Source organism: Ruditapes philippinarum, unplaced genomic scaffold (genome assembly GCF_026571515.1).
Source record: "Ruditapes philippinarum isolate M1 unplaced genomic scaffold, ASM2657151v2 ctg3007_1_1_1_1, whole genome shotgun sequence".
In the NCBI taxonomy this organism is placed as follows: Eukaryota; Metazoa; Mollusca; class Bivalvia; order Venerida; family Veneridae; genus Ruditapes; species Ruditapes philippinarum.
The window spans coordinates 96,707-121,136 of NW_026851980.1; the positions used below are offsets into that span (position 1 = coordinate 96,707).

Sequence of the window (24,430 nt, forward strand, 5' to 3'; positions counted from 1 at the left end):
CATTAGAAGGCTTGAAACAGTTTTCTCTAGGTTAAATGAGCTTATGCAGATTATAACTTGCCATTTCATTTAAATGTTGATGCCTCGGGTCAAGGCTTAGGAGCAGTTTTATACCAGAAACAGCATGGCAAAGACCGTGTCATTGCTTATGCCAGCAGAGGTTTGAGAGGGGGTGAAAAGAATTATCCTGCTCATAAATTAGAATTTCTCTGTTTAAAATGGGCTGTCTCTGAAAAATTCCATGACTATCTATATGGAAACTCTTTTCAGGTATTTACGGATAACAATCCGTTAACATATGTTTTTACAACAGCAAATCTTGATGCTACAGGTCATCGTTGGCTTGCTGCTCTTGGCAATTACAATTTCTCTATTCATTATAAGACTGGTAAATCAAATAGTGACGCAGACAGACTTTTTCGTAAACCGCAAGAAATTATGGAATTGCCTGATGTTGTGAATACTATTTGTTATGCATCAGTAGCAGATTTTGTCCCATTTGCTGAAACTTTAGGTACTTCTGAGTTTGAGGATGATTCTCCTGAACATTTAGAAAAAAAATCTGGAAACAAAATGATCCCTCGGAAGCATTAATCACAACAAAACTACATAAGAATTGCAGACTCGGTTTGATTGAGTCCGCACATGAGGGATAATGAACAAGTGCAAAATCCCTCACGGCCCGCCCCCCAGCACCGGCCCGAGCGGCACTCAATTCTCATCACTTAATAGCGCTGGCACCAATGATCCCAAAGGACCAGAAAAACACAACAACACTGAAGTGAAGTACGGTGACAGTGACATTAATTGTTCTAAGGAGCAAGAAGCAGATTCAACCCTTTGTAGAGTTATAACATTGGTTAAATCAGGTTATCTTCCTAAAGGTGAAGCCCTTAAATTGGAAAATCATGCTGTGTCCAGGTATTTTCGTGAATGGAAAAAAACTTTCATTTACGGATCATGGTATTCTATACCAAACTAAATACATGAGATTCGAGTTTGTGCAGAGAAAATTTCTTTAAAATCTCGGACCAAAGTTAACCAGTACTCTACTTAAAACAAAGTATTGAAAAAAATCAATGAATATCAGCGAAATTTATCATGAAAGACAAGTATAAAAGTTATGAAAAGAAAAACCACAATGGAAAATTGAAGTTTTTGCTTTGAACTGTCAAAATGACATTTGATGTCAAAATGCAGTAGTGAAAGAAGTGGGAAATGTGAATGAAAAATGCTATATTATGTGTGCATACTATAAAATCACTGTTTGTCGTTTGGATGCACATTAGTATATCACTCGAGCTACGCCCTTGTGATAAAATTCCTCGCATTCGAACTCTAAACAGTGATTTTATTGAACGATAAAATCACTGTTTGGGATATATTATCTCTTAAATAACACACACTTTCGGCTCTTCTATGTTCAATAGGGAAAAATGCGGGTCGTGTTAGAATATATAATAATTATGAAAAATGTAAAATCCTATTTGTTGTTAATAAGTTTACTCTAGCCAAAACAACGGATGAGGGGTAAAGTGTCTTACTATTTTTCAGAGTGGGGTGGGGGTGTGTGGTGATGGGCAGTGAAGTCTCTTGAGGGGTGAACTGTCATCTTCCCCTTATTGACTTAGCTGCAGTAAATAAACCATCTTTGTCCTGGATAACAAAATCCATTAAAAAATTAATTCATAAAAGAGACCAGCTCTATAAAAATATTAAAAAAACAAAACAAATAAAAATAAATCTGATCATGATCAATGGCTAAAATTTAAAAATTTGAAATCGCAAATAAAAGCTAGAATTAAACAATCATATGAGTCTTACTTAGAAAACATCCTGAACCTTGCAGATGATGATGATGATGATGAAACTAATACACAAAGTAAAGTATGTACCAAAAAACTATACACACTTATAAAAAAACTCTAAACAAGATTCACAAAGTGTGTCTCCATTAAAAGATCAAAAGTCTGGTTCTCTCAAAATTAATAACACTGAAAAAGCAAACATTCTTAACAAACAATTTCAATCAGTTTTCTCACCAATTATACCACTTACACTTAAAGATCAATGCATACAAAAACTGAGACTCATGGATCCCAGAAAGTATTGTCAGTACCCACAAATGAATGACATCATCATCAGTAGGGCAGGTGTACTAAAGCTCCTCGCCAACCTCAATGCCAACAAAGCTGCCGGCCCTGACAACATTAGACCAATTGTCCTGAAGGAGCTGAGAGAAGAGATTGTTGACATCGTTGCAGTTCTTTTCTAAAAATCCCTGACCACCGGTAATATTCCCAATGACTGGACCCGTGCAAACATATGCCCTGTCTACAAAAAAGGTGATACAAGTGATCCTGCAAACTATCGCCCAATTTCCCTTACATGCATCCTCTGTAAAACACTTGAACACATAGTTGCCTCTCAACAATCCTCTCACTTTACCACCCACAACATACTCTTTGATCTTCAGCATGGATTCAGAGAACCGATCATGTGAGACACAACTCATTGAACTTACTGATTACCTTGTGAACAACCTTTCAAATGGCAAACAAACAGATCTCATACTTCTTGACTTGTCCAAAGCTTTCGATAAAGTAAACCATCTTAAACTCTTAGATATCCTTCAAGAATATGGTGTTTGTCCTCAAATTCTAAACTGGATACAGTCCTTCCTTATTGGCCGTAGACAGACAGTAGATGTGGATAGTGACTGCTCATCTGAAGTTCCAGTTACCTCTGGAGTGCCCCAAGGCTCTGTCCTAGGGCCCCTTTGTTTCTTTCTATATATCAACAAGCTACCATCTTCTGTCCTTAAATCCCAAGTCAGATTATTTGCAGACGACACTGCTGTATACCTAACCATCAATTCCTCCTCAGACCCCCCAACTCTCCAACATGATCTTGACAATATGGTTCTGTGGGAGAAGCAGTGGGACATGGAGTTTAACCCTTCAAAAAACCAAGTCATCCATATCACCAAAAATAAAACCATAATTAAACACAAATATATGCTCCATTGCCAAGTCCTAGAGTCTGTTACAAATGCTAAATATCTCAGACTAGATCTATCTGCTGACCTTAAATTTAATACACATATATCTCGAATAACTTCAAGTGTAAACAGATCCCTTGGCTTTAATAAAAGAAATGTCATTACTAAAAATGAGAAAGTGAAAGAACTAGCATACACGTCCCTGGTCCGGCAACAGGTTGAATATGCCTCAACTATTTGGTCTCCTTACACTAAAACCAATATTGACAAAGTTGAGATGATCCAGAGACGTGCAATAAGATGTGTTAAAAGGGATTACTCACCTCACTCTAGTGTCACAGCCATGCAGGAAGAACTGGGCTGGCGATCCCTTGAACATCGCAGATTGGACTGTAGACTGATAATGTTTTATAAGATATACCATAACCTAGTTGCAATTAATCTCCCAACATATGTTCAAACCCCACATAGATTAACCAGACATTTGCACCCCTTATCCCTACGCCAAATACAGGTATCCTCCGACCGGTTGGTCTATTTACCCCAAGACACCCCAAGACTACCCCAAGACACCCCAAGACTACCCCAAGACACCCCAAGACTATCCCAAGACACCCTAAGACTACCCCAAGACACCCTAAGACTACCCCAAGACACTTTGTTTAACTGATATGTAATTACGATCTTATTTTACAGTGTTCACCGACTACCATAAGTACTCTTTCTTCCCTCAAAGCATTATATACTATGGAATAAACTTCATAGTAACATTGCCACCCTGCCCAACCTGAGTCAGTTCAAACAGGCAGTGGTGGGTTTGCAGTACTAGTCTTACTCCCAGTGTTTTTAAACTATTTTATCTCTTATCATCTTGTTTCACTATTAACATTTTAACCATGACTAGAATGCATTTTCAGTCTCACCTTCAAAGCATGTCTATGTTTGGACTTTTCTTTTTTAGCTTTTCTTTTCACCTTTTACTAACAATCCGACGTGCACTAAATTCCTGCCTTTAACACTCGTAAGAGGGTTTGGCAGTATCCAGAAATAGATAGATAAATATGGATACCGAAAACAAGCAATTTTGCGGAAAATAAGATCGAGACTACGAAAATAAGATTGTCATGACCACAACCCCCCTTTCCTGTTTAATTTCTTAGAGAAGTCTTTTCGCGTAATAGCTGTATGGTTCTGTATCTTTTGTTTAATTGTTTATCGTTGGGGTCAAATTTTCGTTGCCTCCCTTGACTAATGCGCGGATTTCGAATTCAACTTGAGCCAATATTTATTTTCTGCACACAAAAATGAATGTTGACAGTCCAGAAAACGAGTGGGAACTAAGTAAAGAAAACGTTCAACCTCTTAGACAAGGCCGGAAAATCTCAAGTTTGAATGCAGGATTAAAAGTTAATACAGGCGATCAAATTTCCAGGATAAAAGACGAAAAACAGTAAATTTTATATGATTAATAGTCTAACAAGTGTCATATTAAAAAATGGTTTGTAATCAATGTTGTGATTATCTTTCGATTTCCACCATCCATACTGGACCTTATGACGCAATAAAAAAAGCCCAATCTCATTAAAATCGAGAGAAATAAGAATCATTTAAGAAGAATCCGGGTCAGCTCGGCCCTAAAACACACTCGGCCCCCGAGTCAGCTCGGCCCTATGTCAACTCGGCCCACTTTTCATATTTGTGTTATCACTATTTATTGTTATTATTGTAATTATTTATAATAGTTTTAATCCACGGATTGACAGTTTCCGAATTAGCAGCAGACAGGCTTTTCTTATCTGTAGAATTGCGAGTAAAGATAACCGATTGCGTAACTCACTGTATTTCTGACTAGTGGTAGGTTTAATCGTAAATTGTGCCAAACAATGTGTTGAAATATATTCTGAGAGGAAGCTAAGATCACCAGCTTTTAATTGATTTAATAAATTTTAAAATCGCACATTTAATAGCCCCAAACTAGCGATTTAAACACGGCTAAATTTGCATTCTTTAGCAAGCGAAGGGAAACTAAGGGAAATAACTCTTGTTTTTTCACTTGATTTACCTCGGTTATTTACGTAGTTCATAAAGAGACAGACAGAGAGAGTTGAAAAATATAACAAAGAGCAAACAGTGCTTTATATTAAAATTATTTATTTATAAATTATATTCTAATTATACTTTATTTCGGCAGAAGTACAATGTTATTGTTAATATGAATGTTAATACGTTATATATATTTTGTAAAGTGGGCCGAGTTGACCCGTGCCGAGTTGGTATAGGGCCGAGTTGACTTTTTTCCTTTAAGAAAGCCCAACACGGCAAAAATTATTGAAAATGTTGCAGACTCCGTTTGATTGAGGCTGTTCATGGACGGTGCAAACTACCATCCAAGCCCCCTAACACTGGCTTAAGCAGTATTCAACATGAACGATAAGTGGAAGTGATGTAGGAGTGTCTTTTCTTATTAAAGACTTCCCTTTGTAAAGGCCAAGGTCATACACAGTCTGTGGGAACATTTCGCAAACCTGAAAATAAAGTTTGTCAGAATTATCATCTTTTCGGAGCAAAGTCAAATTGGTTAACCAGGTATCTTTAAACACTTTAATGCGTTTGCGGTCATATTCTTTGTCTCTCTGGCTCTGCATTTTTGATTTACGCTTTCAGATTCTTCTCAGACCTAACAGAAATTTATTCCATTTTGCATCAAAACAATTTACAAGGCAACAACGTATATATGATGCTGTTCATTATTTACTAAGGCACTTGTCGCTTGCATTGATACGACCAATCGCCAAGCTTGTTTTCCAAAAGAAGCGAGAGGCCTCATACAGCGTGAAATAGCATCATATAGTAAAGATTTATTTGTCTGTTGGAGATGTTGTACAAATTAAATTCATGCATTGTAAACATGGATTATACAACATCAGGGGGAAATTTAACGTTCATGATCAAGAACACTTAAAATTTTCAGCATTTTGCTTTTTTGTGACTCAGAAATTCACTTGTCTGCAGACAACTGCTACTTGAAAATCTACTTGTCCGCCGGCAAAAAGTCAGGCATAGTAATTCCGCACCCCTGATGAACTGGTAAAATTTGGAATTTTGAAACATTCCCAGATGTGTTCATATGGATTCACAGATGTGTTCATATGGCGGTTATCATGGAACCTTCAATGTGACATGTTAGTGCCATTCCATGAAAAGCGGCATATGGTCCTCAAGTAAAAAAAAAGCATGTGACCTAAACAAGAAAACAAGGGGTGGAACTAAATAAAATGGAATTTTAAAAGGGATCGAAGGTTATGAAGCCTGCATATCACAGATATGACGTCAAAAGACAAAATTTAAAAAGCAGCCCACATATCCTAAGGGTGATTCAACAGTATTCAACAGGGCTTCTGTTAATGGAAGTTTGAGAGTCATTTACTCCTTGATTTGGCTTGTGACTTCAAAATCTAATGCTTTTACTTCTAAGCCTATATAATGTGACTTCCAATAATAGAGATTTTGTAGTCTCTGACTTCCAAATTTTTAAACTTAATGGAAGTCCTGATTCGAGTGAGGAATACTGGAACCACCCAGCAAGAAAGTGTGTTCTGACAGTGAAATACAACATAAATTTTCCCATATTGACAGCTTCGTTGAATTATTTATTTCTCAGTGCATTACATTTTGATATTTATATTACTATTAAATCTTCTTGCAGCGTTTTTGAAGCAGAGCTCAGAACATATTCTGGAGATGACCCTATTGAGGTTTGGTATAGGTAAGAATTAAAGTTATAATTTTATGATCAATTATGTGATATATTTTTTATATTAATCACTATTACTAGCCTGAAGCTATCAGGGATTGAAAATTCTACTTGCCTGCTTGTATTTTCATGTAAAATCTGAGAAAATTTTCATGACGTTATTGTTCACCCTTATATAGTGGTAAAGAACTTGCTAAGCCACCAGTGTAGATATACATTATTCTGCATATTTATGCAGTATGGTTTATGGCTTTCCAGATTTATCATTTTGCAAATGAAAAATCCCTAGGACAACAAATGGACTGTTCCAAATTCAAGGCAGGGCAAGTCCATTATACAAATTTAGCAGGGTAAGTGCTTATGGATGAAAATCCAAGTGAAAACATTGAATATTTTGTCTTTGAAAGTTGATATTTATTGTATTATTGTTGTTATCAGATATATACTATGGGCGGAGCAGACATTTCCCAAAGGAGGTCGGGATTCTAACTTGACCACAATATTAGAGAGATGTGTAAGGCAGTTTAGAGAAGTGGAGAAGTACAGCAATGATGAAAGATATATTTATGCCTGGATGAAAATGGTATACCTATCTTGAAATTTATTGTTTTGGGTATTTTTTGTGTGACCGAAACATTTTAGGAAACATACTCCTGATTATTATTTTGGTGTGTATGGGGGGGGGGGTGTTATCTTTTTTTATTTCAATGGCATTAGGCTAGGCCAGCTAAGTATCTATCTCTATTTACTGCATCACACCGTTCTAAATTATTTTGTGCAGGTGTGCAAGAAGTTTAAAATGTAATCTTTAACTTACACCTTCAGTACTTCAGAACAATTATTACATATAAAAATACTTGAGCACATATGGACATTATATTTAACAAATAAAACATGGCCTTGAGGGCAATATGCAAGTTTACGGACTGGTTGGTCAGACTGAGGAAGGTATATGGCCCGAAGCGCAGCTGAGGGACATATACCTTCCGAGGTCTGACCAACCAGTCCGTAAACTTGCATTTTGCCCGAAAGGCCATGTTTTATTTGTTATATTATACCGAATCTAAATCATTTCATCCCTTTTGTTGCTGACATTTTTACTATAATTTTCTAATAATAATTTATTTGTTCAGTGTGTGAAATATTTCAAACCCTAGTCGGAATTATTATTATAATTTTAAAGCGATACAGCAAAAAAAAATCATGCTCTTCTTTTGTTATTCAATTTTTAAAAATCAAATTAAACAGGCAGAAAACGAACTTTAAGATTTAATATGACGTCATCCAGTCCATATAAGAATTATGGACCGCCCCCGGTCTGTATGCGGTTTATGGACCGGATGACGTCATATTAAATATAGAAGGGCGTATGCAAATGAGGTATAATATTTTTTAATATTACTAGTTTGGTATCATATACTTGAGCACATATGGACATTATATTTTCTAATATAACTAGTTTGGTATCAAAATATCAACACATCAGTAATGTAAGGATTGCTGGCTGTGTTCCCCAAAACTCCCCATCAGAGACAAGCCATTGTTTCTTACAGAAAGTAACTTTACACTCATTGCTTTGTAACTGTTGGTTTTAGGAAATGATTTAAGAGTGTAGGTAAATGCTGCCAATACAAACTTAAATAAATTGTGTATGAAATAAAATAACTGACATTAGTAATAGACAGTTTTTTTGCTCAAAGTAAAAATTCATTATGCAAATTTAGCGAAGTAATGTCCAAAGTGGCATTTAAAGAGCCACATTGAAGAAAGTCTTATTTCATTCTAATAAATGGAAGGAAATTCTTGAGAGAGATGACCATTGGGTAGAAACATTTAATTTATAAATATTTTTTTTTTTGTACAGGCTGATGTGTGTAATGATCCACTGGAAATTTATAGCTTCATGTTTGATCACAATATTGGTTGTGAGCTCAGCTGTTTTTACGAGGGATGGGCTAGCTTGCTGGAACAGCTAGGCAACTACAAGAAGGCTGACTCTGTCTATCAGAATGGTCTAAAGAGAAATGTTAGACCATATGAGAACCTGAAACATAGACATGAGTAAGTTGCTGTCAACTACCAAGACACTTCCTTTTTTGGGGGGATTGATTACATATATGTAATATCATTTTGTTTTATAAGAATCTTTAGCTCACATGCCTTGCACTGACCCATGATTAGGGTTTTTGGCAATCTGTCATCCACAATTTTTACATTTGACATGGTTGTTATGGAAGTAACTGGATGCTAATGGAAGACAATGGTTGCTAGGTATGGCTTTAACCACAAAATGAGACGCCATATGATTTATGTTACTGATTTCAAATCATTTCACACCAAACAGATATTTATGTGAATAAGCCATTTCACAGAAGGTTTCGGTTCTATTCAGGTGTCACACAAATACACACTCTCTAAAATATTTCTTCTTTTGATTATACAGCAGAGATTTCAAAAAGACAAACTTTTTTGTCTTACTGATTAGCAGGATTTGCTTTATACAGTAGTTTCCATTCTATTTATAGAGATTTTCAGAAGCGTGTAGCTCGCAGAATGATGAATGGTGGAGATGATTGTACTGATGCCTCGGAGGAAGCTGAAGGTCAACATAGGCAAGTGTTGTCACAGCTGAGAACAATAGGAAAACAAAAGAAAGCACCTGTTGCTAGGACAGGCAGTGCAGTACGAGGTAAAAAAATCAAATTTTTTAAATTGCCTAAAATGTTTAACAATAAATTTGGAAAACGTTTATGTTAAGAGCTTTCATTTAAATAAACACTATCAAGAAATTATGTATTATTGATGCAATTTCTAAAAGTCTATTACTCTTTAAAAAAAGTGATATTCAGTAAAATTCCTGTTATACGACCCTCTCTAATAAAGGCGCAACACCCTCAGGTTTTTGATAAGCAAAAAAAATTTCCAGTGGCATTTAATAGGAATTTTACGGTCAATGAAAATTTCAGGGAACAAATGCTTAAAAAATGGTGGCTCCTTAGAAAAGATGTTGTCTTGAAAAATTCATTGATATCAGTTGTGAACAAATAAAACACAAGTGCTCTTACTATGCCTCTTTTCCTTAAAGTGGAAGAATACATGTATTTGTATTACATTGTACGAGTAAGCCTTAGCATATATGATATATCTGGCCTTGTTTAGTAAATATCAAGAGAATGCTTTGCCATACATTCAGATTATTACCAAGAGAATGGTTTGCCATACATTCTGATTAATACCTAGAGAATGCTCTGCCATACATTACAGTCTTCAGGCTTGGTTGGAAGGTTGGTAATACCTGTATAGACTAGATGGTTGCCATAAATGACGGGCGTACATATTTTACAAATTGCCCTTGTTCACATTAAAACATAAGCTTTTCAACAATATAAGTTGCATGTTAGAGGCAATCATTGACGGTGCATGTATAGTTGTGATTAACATTGTATGTGTTGTTTCTAGAAATGTATTGGAAAAAAATCTAGATTGTGTGACATCCTGCATGATGTTCTACATTATTTGATTGCAACAGTATTTCTCTCCCTTGAATTACAGGCAGTGCTGGTGCATTAACTGGTGCCCGGCAAAAAATCACACCACAAGTGGGTTCATCCGGGATACAGATATTCTGTGATGAGAACCAGGACCCAGCCTCACTTCCACCACAAACAGGTCAGTGGTCATCAATCCCTAAACGTGATGTGACAAACAAAGAGAATGAGAAAAAGGCTGGTGTTTGGACAAAGACAAAGCTCAAGGTATGTTTCTTTTCTGGCTGCTTTCTTGAAATGATAAGTTTAGTCATGATGTTAGTCGGAAACAGTAAATGAATGTGTATGTAAGATAAGACCAGAATTTAATTTTGTTTATCTATGGACTTATAAATAACAATGACAAATTTGTTTGCATTTCTTTTGTTTTTAGCTCACCTGTCGCAAAGTGACAGGGTGAGCTTTTGTGATCGCTTTTCGTCCGGCGTCCGTCCGTCCGTAAACTTTTACTTTAAATGACATCTCCTCATAAACCACTAAGCCAATTTCATCCAAACTTCACAGGAATGTTCCTTTGGTGGTCACCTTTAAAATTGTTCAAAGAATTTAATTCCATGCAGAACTCTGGTTGCCATGGCAACCGAAAGAAAAAACTTAAAATATCTTCTGTTAAAAAACCCAAAGAGATAGAGCTTAGATATTTGGCATGAAACATCTTCTAGTGAGTGTCTACCAAGTTTGTTCAAATAAAAGCCCTGGGGTCAAAATTGGCCCCACCCCAGGGGGTCATTGATTTTCCCTATATGCATATAGTAAAAACTTAAAAAATCTTCTTTTAAAGAACCCAAAGAGCTAGAGCTAAGATATTTAGCATGAAACATCTTCTAATGAGTGTCTACAAAGGTTGTTCTAATAAAAGCCCTGGAGTCAAAATTGGCCCAGCCCCGGGGGTCATTGATTTTCCTTATATGTGTATGGCAAAAACTTGAAAAAACCCAAATAGCTAGAGTTTAGATATTAAGCATGAAACATCTTCAAGTGTCTACAAAGTTTGTTCAAATAAAAGCCCTGGGGTCAAAACTGGCCCTGCCCCAGGGGTGTCATTGTTTTCAACTATATGTATATAGTATCTTCTTTTAAAAAACCCAATGAGTTAGAGGTTACATGTTTAGCATGAAACATCTTCTTGTGGGTGTCTACCAACTTTTTTCAAATAAAAGCCTTTGGGTTAAAATTGGCCCTGCTGGGGGGGGGGGGGGGGGGGCAGCAGAGGTCATTGTTTTTCATTATATGTGTGTAGTAAAAACTTAACATCATGAAAACCCCTTCTAATTGGTGTCTTCAAGTTTTTCCCAAAAAAAAAGCCCGGGGGGGTTTTAAAACTGGTCCCCTCCGGGGGCCTTTTTTACAGGGAGCGACCTTAGGGCCATCAGGGCCCCTCTTGTTTTTTTATTTTGTCAGGGAATGTAGTTTGGAGTTTAAAAGGGAAAAAGAATTAAAATTTTAAAATTTTATTTAAAGGGTTAAACCCAAACCAGTAGTGGGAGTAAAATTTTTTTAAAAAAAGAAACTGAAATAATCCCCTTTTTTTCCTTTTTATACCCCATTTTTTAAAAAACAGTTGGTTTTTTATAAAATCCCCCGGGTGGGCAGAGGGACGCCCAATTTTTGTCCTGAGTATCTTTTACCCATGGGGAATTTTTAAAAACAAAGGGAAATTTTTTTTAAAACTACATAAAAATGTATGTTTCACCAATATGAGGAGCCGTGTCGCAGGCAGGGCCCAGGTCCCCCGGGTTTTAAAGTAAAGGTCACACTTAGAGCCCCATTGAAAAAAACTTGTTTTGAAGAAAAACCAATGTTCCCTTGTTGTCTTGTAAAAACCCTAGATATATTTTTTAACTTTTGTTAAAGATAAAAATTTAATTAAATGTATAATGTATTTTAAACACATGGGTTTCTTGTTTTTACAAGTAAGTCTACCCCTATTTGTTCCTTTTCCCCAGATGTAAACTCTTAAAAAACAGCTTTTTCTTCTCTGAAACATTTTAGATGAGAAAATGATAAAAGGTTTAAAAGGTATTTATTTTTGACTTAAATGACTTATTAATTCCTGTTTTTTATTATGCCCCCCCCCAGGGAAAAGGGGCCGGGGAAAAAAATTAAAAAAGTGTTACCCTTGTTCTGTTTCGCCCTTTTCCGTCTTCTGTCTTTCCGTCATCATCGGTTCCGTTCTTATTTTTAAAGTAACGGGTTGAAAAACCCCAATTAAAATAAAATTTTGAATAGGGAAAATTTTCCATAAAAATTTTACGGGCCCCAAGTTCAAATTTTTGGTTTCATGGCCCCCAAAATGTTTTTTGGGCAGGTTATCCCCCTTTTCCACTTTAAAAAAAATTATGAAATTTTATTTTCCCGTTCATTTTCTCCCAAACAGATAAACACTTTCCCAACTAAAACCCTTAAAAATAGGAAATTTGCCCATGATAAAATAAGGTCGGGTTTCGAATTTGGGTCTTTGGTTTCGATGTTTTTGGCAGATTTAGGGCCCCTTTTACTTTGAAAAAAATTGAATTTTAAATTTTCCCCGTTTCATTTTTTCCCCCCAAACGGTTAAAAACACATTCAACTCAAATTTGAAAATAGGGAAAATGTAAAAGGAAATCCCGCAGGTAAAGTTAAATTTTTGGTAAGGGTTTAAATTGTTTTTTGGCCCGAGTTATGCCCCCTTTTCATTTTAAAAAATTAAATATAAATTTTAAAGGTTTCTTTTTTTAAAATCCCCCACCGGTAAAAACACTTTTAAAATAAAAATTTTGACAAAAATGGACATTTTTTTGGAAATCCCCGGGCCAAGTTCAAATTTTGGGTTTCAGGGTTCAAGTTTTTTTGGCAGAGAAAAGGGCCCCTTTCATTTTGAAAAAAAATATAAAATTTACGGGTTTTTTTTTCATTATCTCCCCAACAGTTTTTACATATTCAACCCCAAATTTGACAAAATGGATATGTAAAAGGAATGGGCAGGTCAATTTTGGAAATTTGGTCAGGGTTCGATGATTTTATTGGGCAGAGTTTATGTCCCTTTTTCACTTTGAAATTTAATATAGATACATCTTAGGAATAAAGCAGCAGTTTAAGTTTGAATTTGGTCGTGGTTCAATGATTTTGGACAAACTTATCTTTTCTTGAATGTTGGAAAAATTTTTGAACTTTCAGGTTTCATCATTTCATACTTTTTGTGGAAAATGTATGTAGCCCATTATTTTGGCCCCACAAATTTTATGAAATATTGCCTATTTTCCCGAAGGTTTAAGAACCTGAATAATTTTCAGTGCCCCGTTTGAACTTTATGGGAAATTGTTTGTGCTTTAACATTGAAAAGTTTTAAGGGCTTTGAACTTAAAATGAAAAAAATAATTTGTGCAAACAAATTTGGAACTAAATATTATAACATCTGAAATTTTGGCTGCATGCGGGGGCATCCGTGGCATGATGACACATTTCTAGTTGGAAATTAGATGCGAGATTTTTTCGCAAAGTAGCTCATTCACGAAAAAGTAACATTTTTAGTAAACATTTGCACTTTATGAAAGATTCTCGTAGTGCTATATTATGTGCCTGGAATCTTAGAATACAAGTGTTTAATTCATTAGGTTTGTTTACATATTTTCTTACATTATTTGGAAATTTTGTCCAAGGTAGTAGGAACACACTTTATATCTTGTTAATTAAATGGATCTAAGTTTATCTCTTCACTGTTATCATTGTCCAATTGCTTAATTTTTCTCGGTTTTCATGACAATGATTAACATTAATAAAGAATTATTTTGATAACAGCTACATGATTTATAAAAGAGATTATTTGATAACAGGATCATTCAAAATTGTACTGTAAAGATTTTGTTTCATTTTATATGCTACTTTCTTACATTTGCAGGAATTTGCATTTAGTTTGTTAAAATAAGCTCTTAATTTTATCAAATATTTTTGTTTCTGTTTCAGAACACCAGCAAAATTACCAGAGATTGGAAATCAAGTTCTAAGGTAATAATTTCTTATGCTGATGAAGTTCTAACTTCAGGATATTCTAATTATTGTTTTTGCCTTTGAAAATAAGTGGGGTTTCTGTAGTTAAGATGTGTTAAGTCAGTTTGTATGCATAATGTCAAGTTGCCTGCTTTTACAGATGTGATATTGAATATTCTGTTATATTTGTCAGGTTTGACTGTTGTCGTATTTCTAAGAGAATACTGTATGAAGGGGACCACTATTGTGATATTGAACCATTTGGAAATTTTTTTTTATAGAAACATGTATTTCCTGTTACTAAATAATATCCGGATTTTTTCACACTGAACATTTTAAAAAAAGTTGTAGGAAAGCAGACAAGTCAACAACCAGTAGTGTTTTACGAACGATGACGTCTGCTCAGGACAAGAGTGAGCAGGCGATGTATTGTAAAGATAAGATATACTGCGGTGCAGAGGAATACTCGTTTGAGGAGTTGCGTGCAATTCGCTGGGTGAAAAGAAAAGAACGAGAGGAGGAGGAAAGAGCTGTACAAGGTATTAAATAACTTAAAAAACAGGTTTTGAAAGGTTATACTGGTTGGAGTGATAATCTAGACACTAAAGATACATGCCAGCTATATGCACGCTTTAGAAAATTATGGAAATTGAAATGTCTGTATCATTTATTCTAGTGAATCCAAGTAAAAATCAGGATCAAGATCAGAATCAAAATTTAAAAGTCAAATATTCTCCATTATTTATCCTCCTAGATTAAATATTTAATATTAACTTGATAAAACTGGACTTGAAATAGAATGTTTGTAAAATTTTAGAATTCATTTATTGTTATTTTTGCAAGATATGGGCATTTTACAGTTGATTCAAATATTGGTCTTGATCCAGAAAATTAGCCTTATTTTTGATCCAATTATTTTTGTTTTTGATTTGTTATTCATATATTTTATCCCTTAATAGATTTGTTTCTTTGCAGGTCAGCAATCTTTTACATTTTGAATATGTACCATTTAATTCTAGCAACATATGCACCATTTGAGTTTCATAAAACAATAAAAATAAAACCAGGATCACTGGATTCTGATTCTGGTCTTTTCTTAGTAAACACGGACGGAGCCAGACTTATAAATTTTTTTTGTAATCTCTTTACCGTTGATGCTATCATATGCTGGAAATTTTTTCAAAAGGGTTTTTGTTTTATTTGGTATCCAGGGCAGCGCCCTGGCAAGCTTTCACCCAAAAGAAACAGAAAAATTTTTTTAAAGACTGAGGGGAGGAGGGGTAGGGGTAAACCCGCCCGAGATTTCCCGTTTCAAACCCAGGAGAAAAACCAAAGTTGATGCTGAGGAGAGGTTGTTACAAAAGAAATTCCCATTCCCTTTTTCCCTTTTCCTTTTCTGTTTATTTGGTATCCAGAGAAAAAATATTACCCATTTTCATTTCAAGTAAATAAAGGGAGGGGGAAAATTTGACCTTTATTTTTATAAAGGGGTTTAAAGCCCAAATTTTTCCCAAAAAAAATGGGGAAAAGGGATAAAATTTTTTTTGAAAAATAATTTTTTTTGCAAAAAACATTTTTAAATACCCTACATGTATTTTGATTTTTTGGATGTTTTTTAACAAAAATTTTTGAAAAAGAAAATTTATTAAAATATATACAAAAAGGGCATTTAGTGTTACATTTCCCTTAAAAACCCGAACTTGACTATTTAAGGGCCCCAGTTTGGGGGGCTTTGGGGGAGAAAATTTTCATTGGTAAATTTTTGCAAAGTTCAAAAAATCAAAAAACCTTTTTTGAAAAAAAAATAAACCAAAAATTAAATTTTGCCTAAAAAATTTTTGTTAATTCTTTTCAAAATTTTTAAATAAAAAGGCCCGAGAAAAATATCACAAAAGATTCACTTAAACTGTACTTTGCTGAAAAAAAAAAAATCCGTTAACTGGTCAAAAATTTGAAAAATTCCCGGGGGCGGATTTTAATGCGGGCATGAACTGCAGTATGTAGCAAAATACACACGATTGCAGTCCTGCTTAACTTTCCAGAGAAACTTGAAATATTACTCTAGGAAGGGAGGCTGCTTCATCAAGTAATCGTCTTGCTATAGTGTTTGTTTACATCTCAGCTTAAATTTTAGCACAGCGTTTACAGCGTCCTTTAGCAATGACTTTATTGTAAAAGCCTACAAAATTTCTTCCCCTAAACCCCCAGGGCAGGGATTTTTTGCGGCTTTAATTTACAACATACAGATCTTTAAGCATTGCTGAACATTTCTTGTACCACTTATAGAAATCTTAAATGATAAACCCAATATGTGAAAAATTTTTGTAAGGGTTAAATGAACCCAAAAACCAAAAAAACCCCTTTCAAGGGCAAATTAAGGCCCCCCCCCAACCGGGGCCCCAAAAAGAATTTATGTTTTTGAAGCCCACCAAAGGGGAAAAAAATTTAACCCGTAGGCCCCCTTTTTTTTGGGTTTCCAAAATAGACTAAAAAAAAATTTTTTCTTATTAAAATTATTTAAAATATTTTTGAGGGTTTTTAAAAAATATTTTTTTGAAACATAATATCCTAAATTGGACTTTTTTAGCTCCCCTTTCAAAGAAGTAAATTCAATGTTTAAAAAGTTTAAAAGCCCCTTTTTCCTTTATTGTTTTGCCCTGGTAAACCCTTTTTTAAAAAAAATTATCTTTTTTCTCAAAATTAAATTTTTTTAAAATATTTCAATTTAAAAAAATTTTAATTTAAAATTAAAATTTTTAATTTTAAAAATTCCCCTTTAAAAAAAGAAATAGGCCCCCAAAAAACATTAAAAATTAAAAAAATTTTCAAAAATTCGGAAATCAAAAACTTTTTTGGTTTTTTTTCCCGGGCAACCAAAAATGATTTTTTAATAAGGGGGTTAAAAAAATGGGACAACCTTATTTGGGCGAATTTTTGGGAAAAAAACAATATTAATTTTTTGCCCCTGAAAAAACTTTCCGGGGTTCAGATTTATCCTTTCCATCAATATTAAATCCCCGCAAAATTCCTATTAAGCAAACAAATTTCTTTTAAAAGGGATTATTTTCCAGGATTGTAAGGGTTTTTTTTTCAAAATTTTTTTTGTTTTTATACGCCCGTTTGAAAAAAAGGGAAAGTATTATGGGGGGCCCCCCCGGGGGGCCCTGGGGCCCCGGCGGTTCCCCCTTTTTGGGCCCGGGACATATTTTTCCTTACATGTATTTGGAGGGGATTTTAAAGAAACTTCCCCTAATTTAAATGTTACCAACTATGGGGGGCAGAGTGTTCGCGGGAAACCATGACCAGGTCTCTAAGGTCAAAGGTCAAAGGTCACACTTAGAGCTCATTGGAAAAATGCTTGTACGGAGGCAAAACTTCACATTGTATAGAGGGATTTCAATAATACTTTTGGCACAAAATGTTCACCATTGTGGAGGCGGAGTGGTCGCAGTGCAAGATTTTCAGGTCCTTGCGGCCAAGGTCCAAGGTCAAAACATAGAGGTCCCCAAAAGTTCAGATAAAAATTATGAAGATGTGTATATGGACCATTTAGTCATCATTTATTGAGGGATTGTAACACAAATGGTTCATTATCAAGACTATGGCTGTGATACATATAATTTAGGTCAATATATAACAAGGTTCAAGGTCACTAAAGGACTGATTTAAATATCCAGAAATTTTTGTAAATTTAGGGAATTTTAATCAAAGGGAGACAACCCAAAAGTTATTACTTTGTTCTAAATGACTTACACAAAAAAAAATTTTTTACCTTTTTTTTTTTTTCCCCCTTAATCTATTTTCACTTTCAATTTCTTAAAAATAGAATTTAATCAAAGGGCATGAAAATAATCCTCTTTCTTGGAACTTTGAGTATGTTCTAAAGAATGTAACATTTATTTACACATGTTTCATTCAGTTGGTCAAGATTCTTAACTGTGAAAAACTATGGTGTTCTGGTAAGACTTTTGGTATTTGTTCATAAAGATCATACAGTAATTACCTTATCAATTAAATTACCTAATAAAACTTTCTATAGAAATTTTTAATTATATTTTAATTTTCAAGTAAATATCAGTTCAGCTCATTCAAAGATTTAAGAATTGTAAATGAAATGTATTTCCCTAGGAAATAAAATCTTAAATCAGGAATTTTTTAGTTATTAAATTACATGTACTTTTTTATACGCCCGTTTTTTAAAAAAAGATAAAAATAGAAGAATGTGTTATAGGGACGATTTAATCATCATTTTATTGAGGGATTGTAAACACAAATGGTCATTATTTAATGACTACGGCTGTTGAACACATGTACTTTAGGTCAATATATGCAAGGTCAAGGTCACTAAAGATGGTGAAATATCCAGATTTTGTCTGGAACATATCTCCTACATGTTTTGTATGGAAGGAATTTTTATAATACTTTAATGGAAATGTTCACCACCATGATATGTATTGCTCCATGCAATGATCCAGGTCTCCAAAGGTCAAAAAGGCCCCAAGGTCACCCACTTAGAGCCTCCATTGAAAAACGCTTGTCCGGAAGCCAAAACTTCTACATTCATAGGGGGTTTACAAATATAACTTGGCACAAATGTTCACCATTGTGAGGCTGAGTGTCGCATGCAAAATTCAGATCCCTGCGGCCAAAGTCAAGGTTACACATAGAGGTCAAAGTTCAGATAAAAAAAATTTGAAAGATGGTTATAGGGACCATTTAGTCATCATTTATTGATGGATTGTAGCACAAATGGTAACCTAATCATGACTACAGGTGTTACACATTTAATTTAGGTTAATATTTGCAAGGTCAAGGTCACTGGAGATGATTAAATATCCAGATGCTGTCCGGAGCATATTTTCTACATGCATGGAGGAATTTTTTTAATGTTACTTTTATAGAATTGTTCACCACCATGAGACGTAGTGCCCTGCACATAAACCAAGTCTCTAGGTCAAAGGTTGAAGGTCACAGTTAGAGCTCATAGAAAAAAAAACTTGTCTGGAGCAAAACTTCTACATGCATAAGAGGGATTTCAATATAATTTGGCACAAATGTTCATCATTGTGAGGCTGAGTCCCTGCGACCAAGGTCAAGGTCACACATTCTGTGCATATCTTCCCTATTGATTTGTTTTAAGATTCATTTAACAACACAGTGCCAAGAATAAAAACTTGCTTGCTAGATAACACTTATCCATAATGCCCCCATCTCCATCTAAAGCTTTTTCGTAAACGGGCGTATTTTGTTACTATGGCACCCTTGTTCTGAGATGATTACATTTAACTGAACATCGGGCCTAATGCACCGTGAAGTTAAACGGTTAAAATGTGTTTGCACAAGAAAATTTTATATTTGAGCTGTTATAACACTGTGACGTAACGCATACACAAGCTGATTATAATCTTCATTTGCATGTTAAAATTCGTATACGAACTTTAGTGTTACCGTGGGGTTTTCCGTTTAAAATCCTAATTTATGAACAATAATTGATGATATTTACAACAATACTGTTAAACAGGTTAATGATACTGTAAAATGCTTGATTTTTAGGTCGTTGGCAAAATAGTTTTACATATTAATTTAATGTAACTTTAAATTGTTCATTATTAAAATTGGATTGAATTTCTAATAAGTGTTTAATGTATTTTTGCTCAGTTATTTCCCTTTTAAGACTGTTTAGATTAATATGCTATTCACCACTGGGAAAAGAGAGAATGTTGTCCACTGACAGGTCTTGTTATATTTTTTCAGAATTTTTTTACAAACCATTGTTAATATAAACACGAGAATTTTTTATTTATGTAATTGAACTAACAGGCAGGCAGAGCTTCAGCGTCATCAGGAGATGTTGGAGAGAGATATACAAAGTCGACTTCAGGAACAGAATGTACGAGCACAGGGTCTGGCATCTGCCTCAAAATCTCAACAGTAAGCTAAACAAGTTGTTTGGGCAGTGGGTTGGGGGGGATGGTTGTGGTGTTATCAGCAATCAGCAAGATAACACTGTTCTCTAAGATGATTTAAATATTGTCTCTGTTACATTAACATTGTAGAGAAATATTACAATTTTTACAAAAAAAAATTTAAAAAATTTCTCTTTGTATGTAGTATTTAAGAAATCATCAAATCATCTGAGACATTTGGACAGTCTCGATTGGCCCAGAGAGCTTGACACGAATTTGAACAATCAGCAATTTAGTTTGACCTTTGTCTAAAACAAATATGTTTTTAATAATCAAATGTCCATGATTACAAAAGCATATGTTTCTTTTACAGGTCAGCACGCCAGTTGATGTTTGAAGAAGGAGGTCACGGTAACACAGAAAATTTGCCACCACATGTGATATCACAGCTCCAAGCTTCCAGCAGTAAGCACCCGATGCAGCAACAACAGCATCAACAGCAACAACAACATCATCAACAACAGCAACAACATAACTTGTCTGCTGGGAACAAAAGTCTAAACTCCAGCAATAGAACACCAAATTCATTTGCAAACAGTAGTCAAGCGCAGTCCGTAGAGAGTTTTGATAGGGTAACTGATTTTATTTCTCTGAATATCACTTTAGTTACTTTGAAAACATAATTATAGAAAGGTATGTCTGTTATGAGTTACACATTTTTCTGAAAATACCCTTGTTTTATGTTTAACAATATTATCCCCCTTTATATTAAGATTTAAAAAAGAGTGATGAACTGCTCTATTTTTTGTGCCCAAAAACTTTCTAGGTGAAAAAGATATATAGTGAATAACCTTTTAATGTTAGAAAGTTCATTCCCCATATGTTTGGTTTTCAGACAATGAGTGGGGCACCATCTCCCACTGTGAACACTAGAGAAGCCATGAGGATTGTTATGGGAATGTTTAATACATCATTAGAAATGGGAAAAGCTACAAACTCAGATGATGTTCAAATGGATGAGTCAGAACCGCCAGCTCAAGCTGCAGGTAGAAGATTTTCCTATTTTTTTAACCAGTAATATTTGTTGTTTTCCTGCAATTCTGCATGTCACATCATGCTGTTGAAAGTTTCTGATAAATGTGTGTTGTGGTTAATGCTATCTGCTTAAGGAAATGTTGTTTTCATTTACGAAAAAAACATATGCTGCTGAGGAATTTTCAGATTTTTATACTTTTTGTAAATATTCTTTTATTACACTAGCAGTTATATCAGTGCATGTGTTTAGCTGAGCACTTTCTGCTTAATTTCCTAATATTGTTACTAAAATTGCCATATTTACCAATATTTACTGTTTTAAATTTAAAGTAGGGCATGTACATTTTAACAAATTCAGCAGAGGAAATTTATACAATTATTGATATATAAAACGTTTAGCTTATTAGTCAAATGTTAATTCACAGCTGGGGCAGGAAGTGGTCTCCCTTTCATGATTTATGATGAGTCTAAGGAACAAAAGAAAAAATCACCGCCAAAACCTTTTGCTGCACCTTTTACTGTATTTCATGATGAAAATAACAGGTAATAGTTTATTTTGTAAATTAGCAAAATTTATAGTCTGCCTGCTTAACTTGATCATGAGAGCATTAAATTTGTAATCCAGGCCCGAGGACCTCAGGCAAGACAAATTTTTCTATAACAATTTATCTCGGACATTGCGTCTAACTGTTATTTGTATCACATTTGATGATTCAAAAATTGTATGGGATAAGTAGATAGCTACTTGCAAAGAAATTGATGATTACTGGTTAGTTATCCAGGTCAACCAGTTAGTTGGATAGACTTGGATAGATCTGATAAAAAATTTGTTAAAATTGGCTTCAAACCAAACAAACAAGACAGAAGTATCTAATATATATAGAAGTATTTATAAGTAAATCTCGTAGGAAGCAAATAGATTTTTTAGGATTTCAAGGTAATGCTCAATCTGCCATTTGCTAAAATATTCTTAATTTAGCTTCAAAATACTGGACATATTTCAAAAACTTTATTACCTTAACACATTGTTTTCATTGAAAAGTGTTGCAATGCTTTTTATTTTAGTGTCACTTTCCACAGGAAAAATGGGTTGAGGGAATTATCTTGGGAATGATTTGAAAATTTGCACACAAGTTACTGGTCTAGAGATACATCAAATGGTATTTAAATTTCAAAGAAATGTTTCTAGTCCTTTCAAGTAAAAAAAAGCCCCCCTTAAAGTTTATTTCATGAAGGTGTATAATCATCTATAGATAGGAGATCTTTCATAAGCAAGTGATTGCTGACTAATGTCTGTTTGAATTTCTTCCCATTAGTTCTGTGACAAACACTTCCAACCAACATGCAAGTATGAAACATACTTTTAATCAACAGTCCAAGGGTACAACTTCTGAAAATGTGAGGGATACAAAGAGACAAACTTTGGTATGTACTAGTTTTGCATACATAAAATTGATGAATTATCTATGTTGTTGAAATATTGATTGATAAATGTGTTGTTGGTTATAGATAGATGTCTGTGGAATTTGCAGAAATTCGTTTAAGGCATTAAAGTTGCTGACTTTTAAACACTTGCACCTCACACCTGTATATTTAGAACCATTCAGGGACTTTGAAGGATTTTTCCATACAAGGAAGTTATCCAGCTAGCTTACAGAAAGGTGGTGGTTCTACTCAGATTCCTATTTGTGCAGGAGATAATGCACACCGGTCATTTGAGATTTTCCTCCAACAGTTAAGCTGGAAAGGCGCAATATGACATTTTTAATGAATGTGTGATTTAAAAACCCAAAGAAATTTGACCACCTGTTGAAATTCATCAAAATTGCTCAAGCCACTTGTAATGAGTTCTATGAGAACTATGATTTTGTGAGAAAAGATTCCGAATTTCTAGCTCGACTATTCAAAGAATAGGGAGAGCTATTGTACTCACCCAGGCATCCACATGGCACTTGGTTAAGGTTTTGCATGCAAGTTGGTATCTCCAAAACTACTGAAGAGAATGGGTTGACACACTTATTTCTGAACATAATAGGTCACTGTCCAAACTCTAACCTGGATTTTGACAAAATTAATTATGGCCCTTTTTGAACTTAGAAAATTCTACATTATCAGGCTCATGTGTTACTATCAAACACAGAAAATAGTCGAGCACGCTGTCTTATGTCAAACTTACATGCATTTATATTCATGCTTGTATCATTGTTAAAGATTTTCTGTTTGTTATACAGCCCCTGTTTGATGATGAGAATTTTGATGGAATAGAGTCACATCCTAGAGATGACATCACACTAGCACCTATAGGTTCTCACCTGAGCTTTGCTGCTGCAGCCAAGATAGCCTCTACACCTTTTAACCCAAACTCATCAGGTAAAGTAGACAAAAAGAAAATTATTTTCATATATTTTAACTTCTTAAAAGTTAATTTCATTTACTGGAATTCTCATAGTGACCTAAATTGTTAGAAAGATGCAAATTGAGTTTAAAATCAGATGCTTTTTTGAATATTTTGAACATTTTATGTATAGTTTAAGTTCACTTTAAGTTCACTTGAATTTTTTTTTTGTTGTTGTTGTTGAAATTTAAGAACACTTATAACAGGATACTTGAGGCAGCATGCACAAAGTTACATTGACAATGGTAAGGTGAAATGGCAACTTAAGCATTTATTTGGTAGGTGCCAAAAAGACTGTTTTATTTCATCATGTGAGTTCCTGTGAAGATGACCATCAAAAAGCCTTCAGTTAGTCTATTTTTCTTTGTTTCGATACTGCTGTCATTCATATTGCTACACAATAAATTTGACATCATTTTCATATCAATATTTAAGGTGGAGCTCGTGTTTCTCCAAATCTTGATCTGAGCGACATAGAGATGCAGGAAGATAACATTAAACAGGAACCAGTGGAGCCCGCACCAGTACAGGGAACCAGTGCAGAGGAAATGGATCATCAAGAGAGTAATGACCAGACAGCCAGTAATTCTTCCTCAAACTCATTTAGGAAAAATCTTAGGTAAAATAATGACAAAATTTGCCATGTTTAAGGCAATTGCAAAAGTTTTCGAACCCCACTTTATGACCACTAAGTTTCTGTGACCAATCCACTATCACAACCAATTTTACGCGGAACAAAAATTTTTTTCTTATGTCAGTGGTCTCTATCAGAAATTTAGGTAAAATGTTGACACTATTGCACTTTAGACATTATTAAGTAACTTT

The 24,430-nt window shown here is 34.4% G+C and overlaps 1 protein-coding gene across 1 annotated transcript in view; it reads left to right on the forward strand.

The window, feature by feature from the left end:
- The first annotated feature begins 4,237 nt into the window (after positions 1–4,237).
- Positions 4,238–24,430, forward strand: part of LOC132744637 (mitotic checkpoint serine/threonine-protein kinase BUB1-like) — a 30,006-nt gene continuing 9,813 nt past the window's right edge. Inside the window, exons 1-17 of the mRNA XM_060733398.1 lie at positions 4,238–4,451; positions 6,708–6,767; positions 7,194–7,338; positions 8,620–8,816; positions 9,281–9,444; positions 10,308–10,510; positions 13,460–13,490; positions 14,209–14,287; positions 14,615–14,808; positions 15,229–15,244; positions 20,090–20,200; positions 20,549–20,807; positions 21,071–21,221; positions 21,636–21,753; positions 22,527–22,635; positions 23,442–23,580; positions 24,041–24,224. Coding sequence (XP_060589381.1) covers positions 4,306–4,451; positions 6,708–6,767; positions 7,194–7,338; positions 8,620–8,816; positions 9,281–9,444; positions 10,308–10,510; positions 13,460–13,490; positions 14,209–14,287; positions 14,615–14,808; positions 15,229–15,244; positions 20,090–20,200; positions 20,549–20,807; positions 21,071–21,221; positions 21,636–21,753; positions 22,527–22,635; positions 23,442–23,580; positions 24,041–24,224 — 2,306 coding nt within the window. The 5' untranslated portion in view covers positions 4,238–4,305. The remainder of the gene's footprint in view (positions 4,452–6,707; positions 6,768–7,193; positions 7,339–8,619; positions 8,817–9,280; positions 9,445–10,307; positions 10,511–13,459; positions 13,491–14,208; positions 14,288–14,614; positions 14,809–15,228; positions 15,245–20,089; positions 20,201–20,548; positions 20,808–21,070; positions 21,222–21,635; positions 21,754–22,526; positions 22,636–23,441; positions 23,581–24,040; positions 24,225–24,430) is intronic.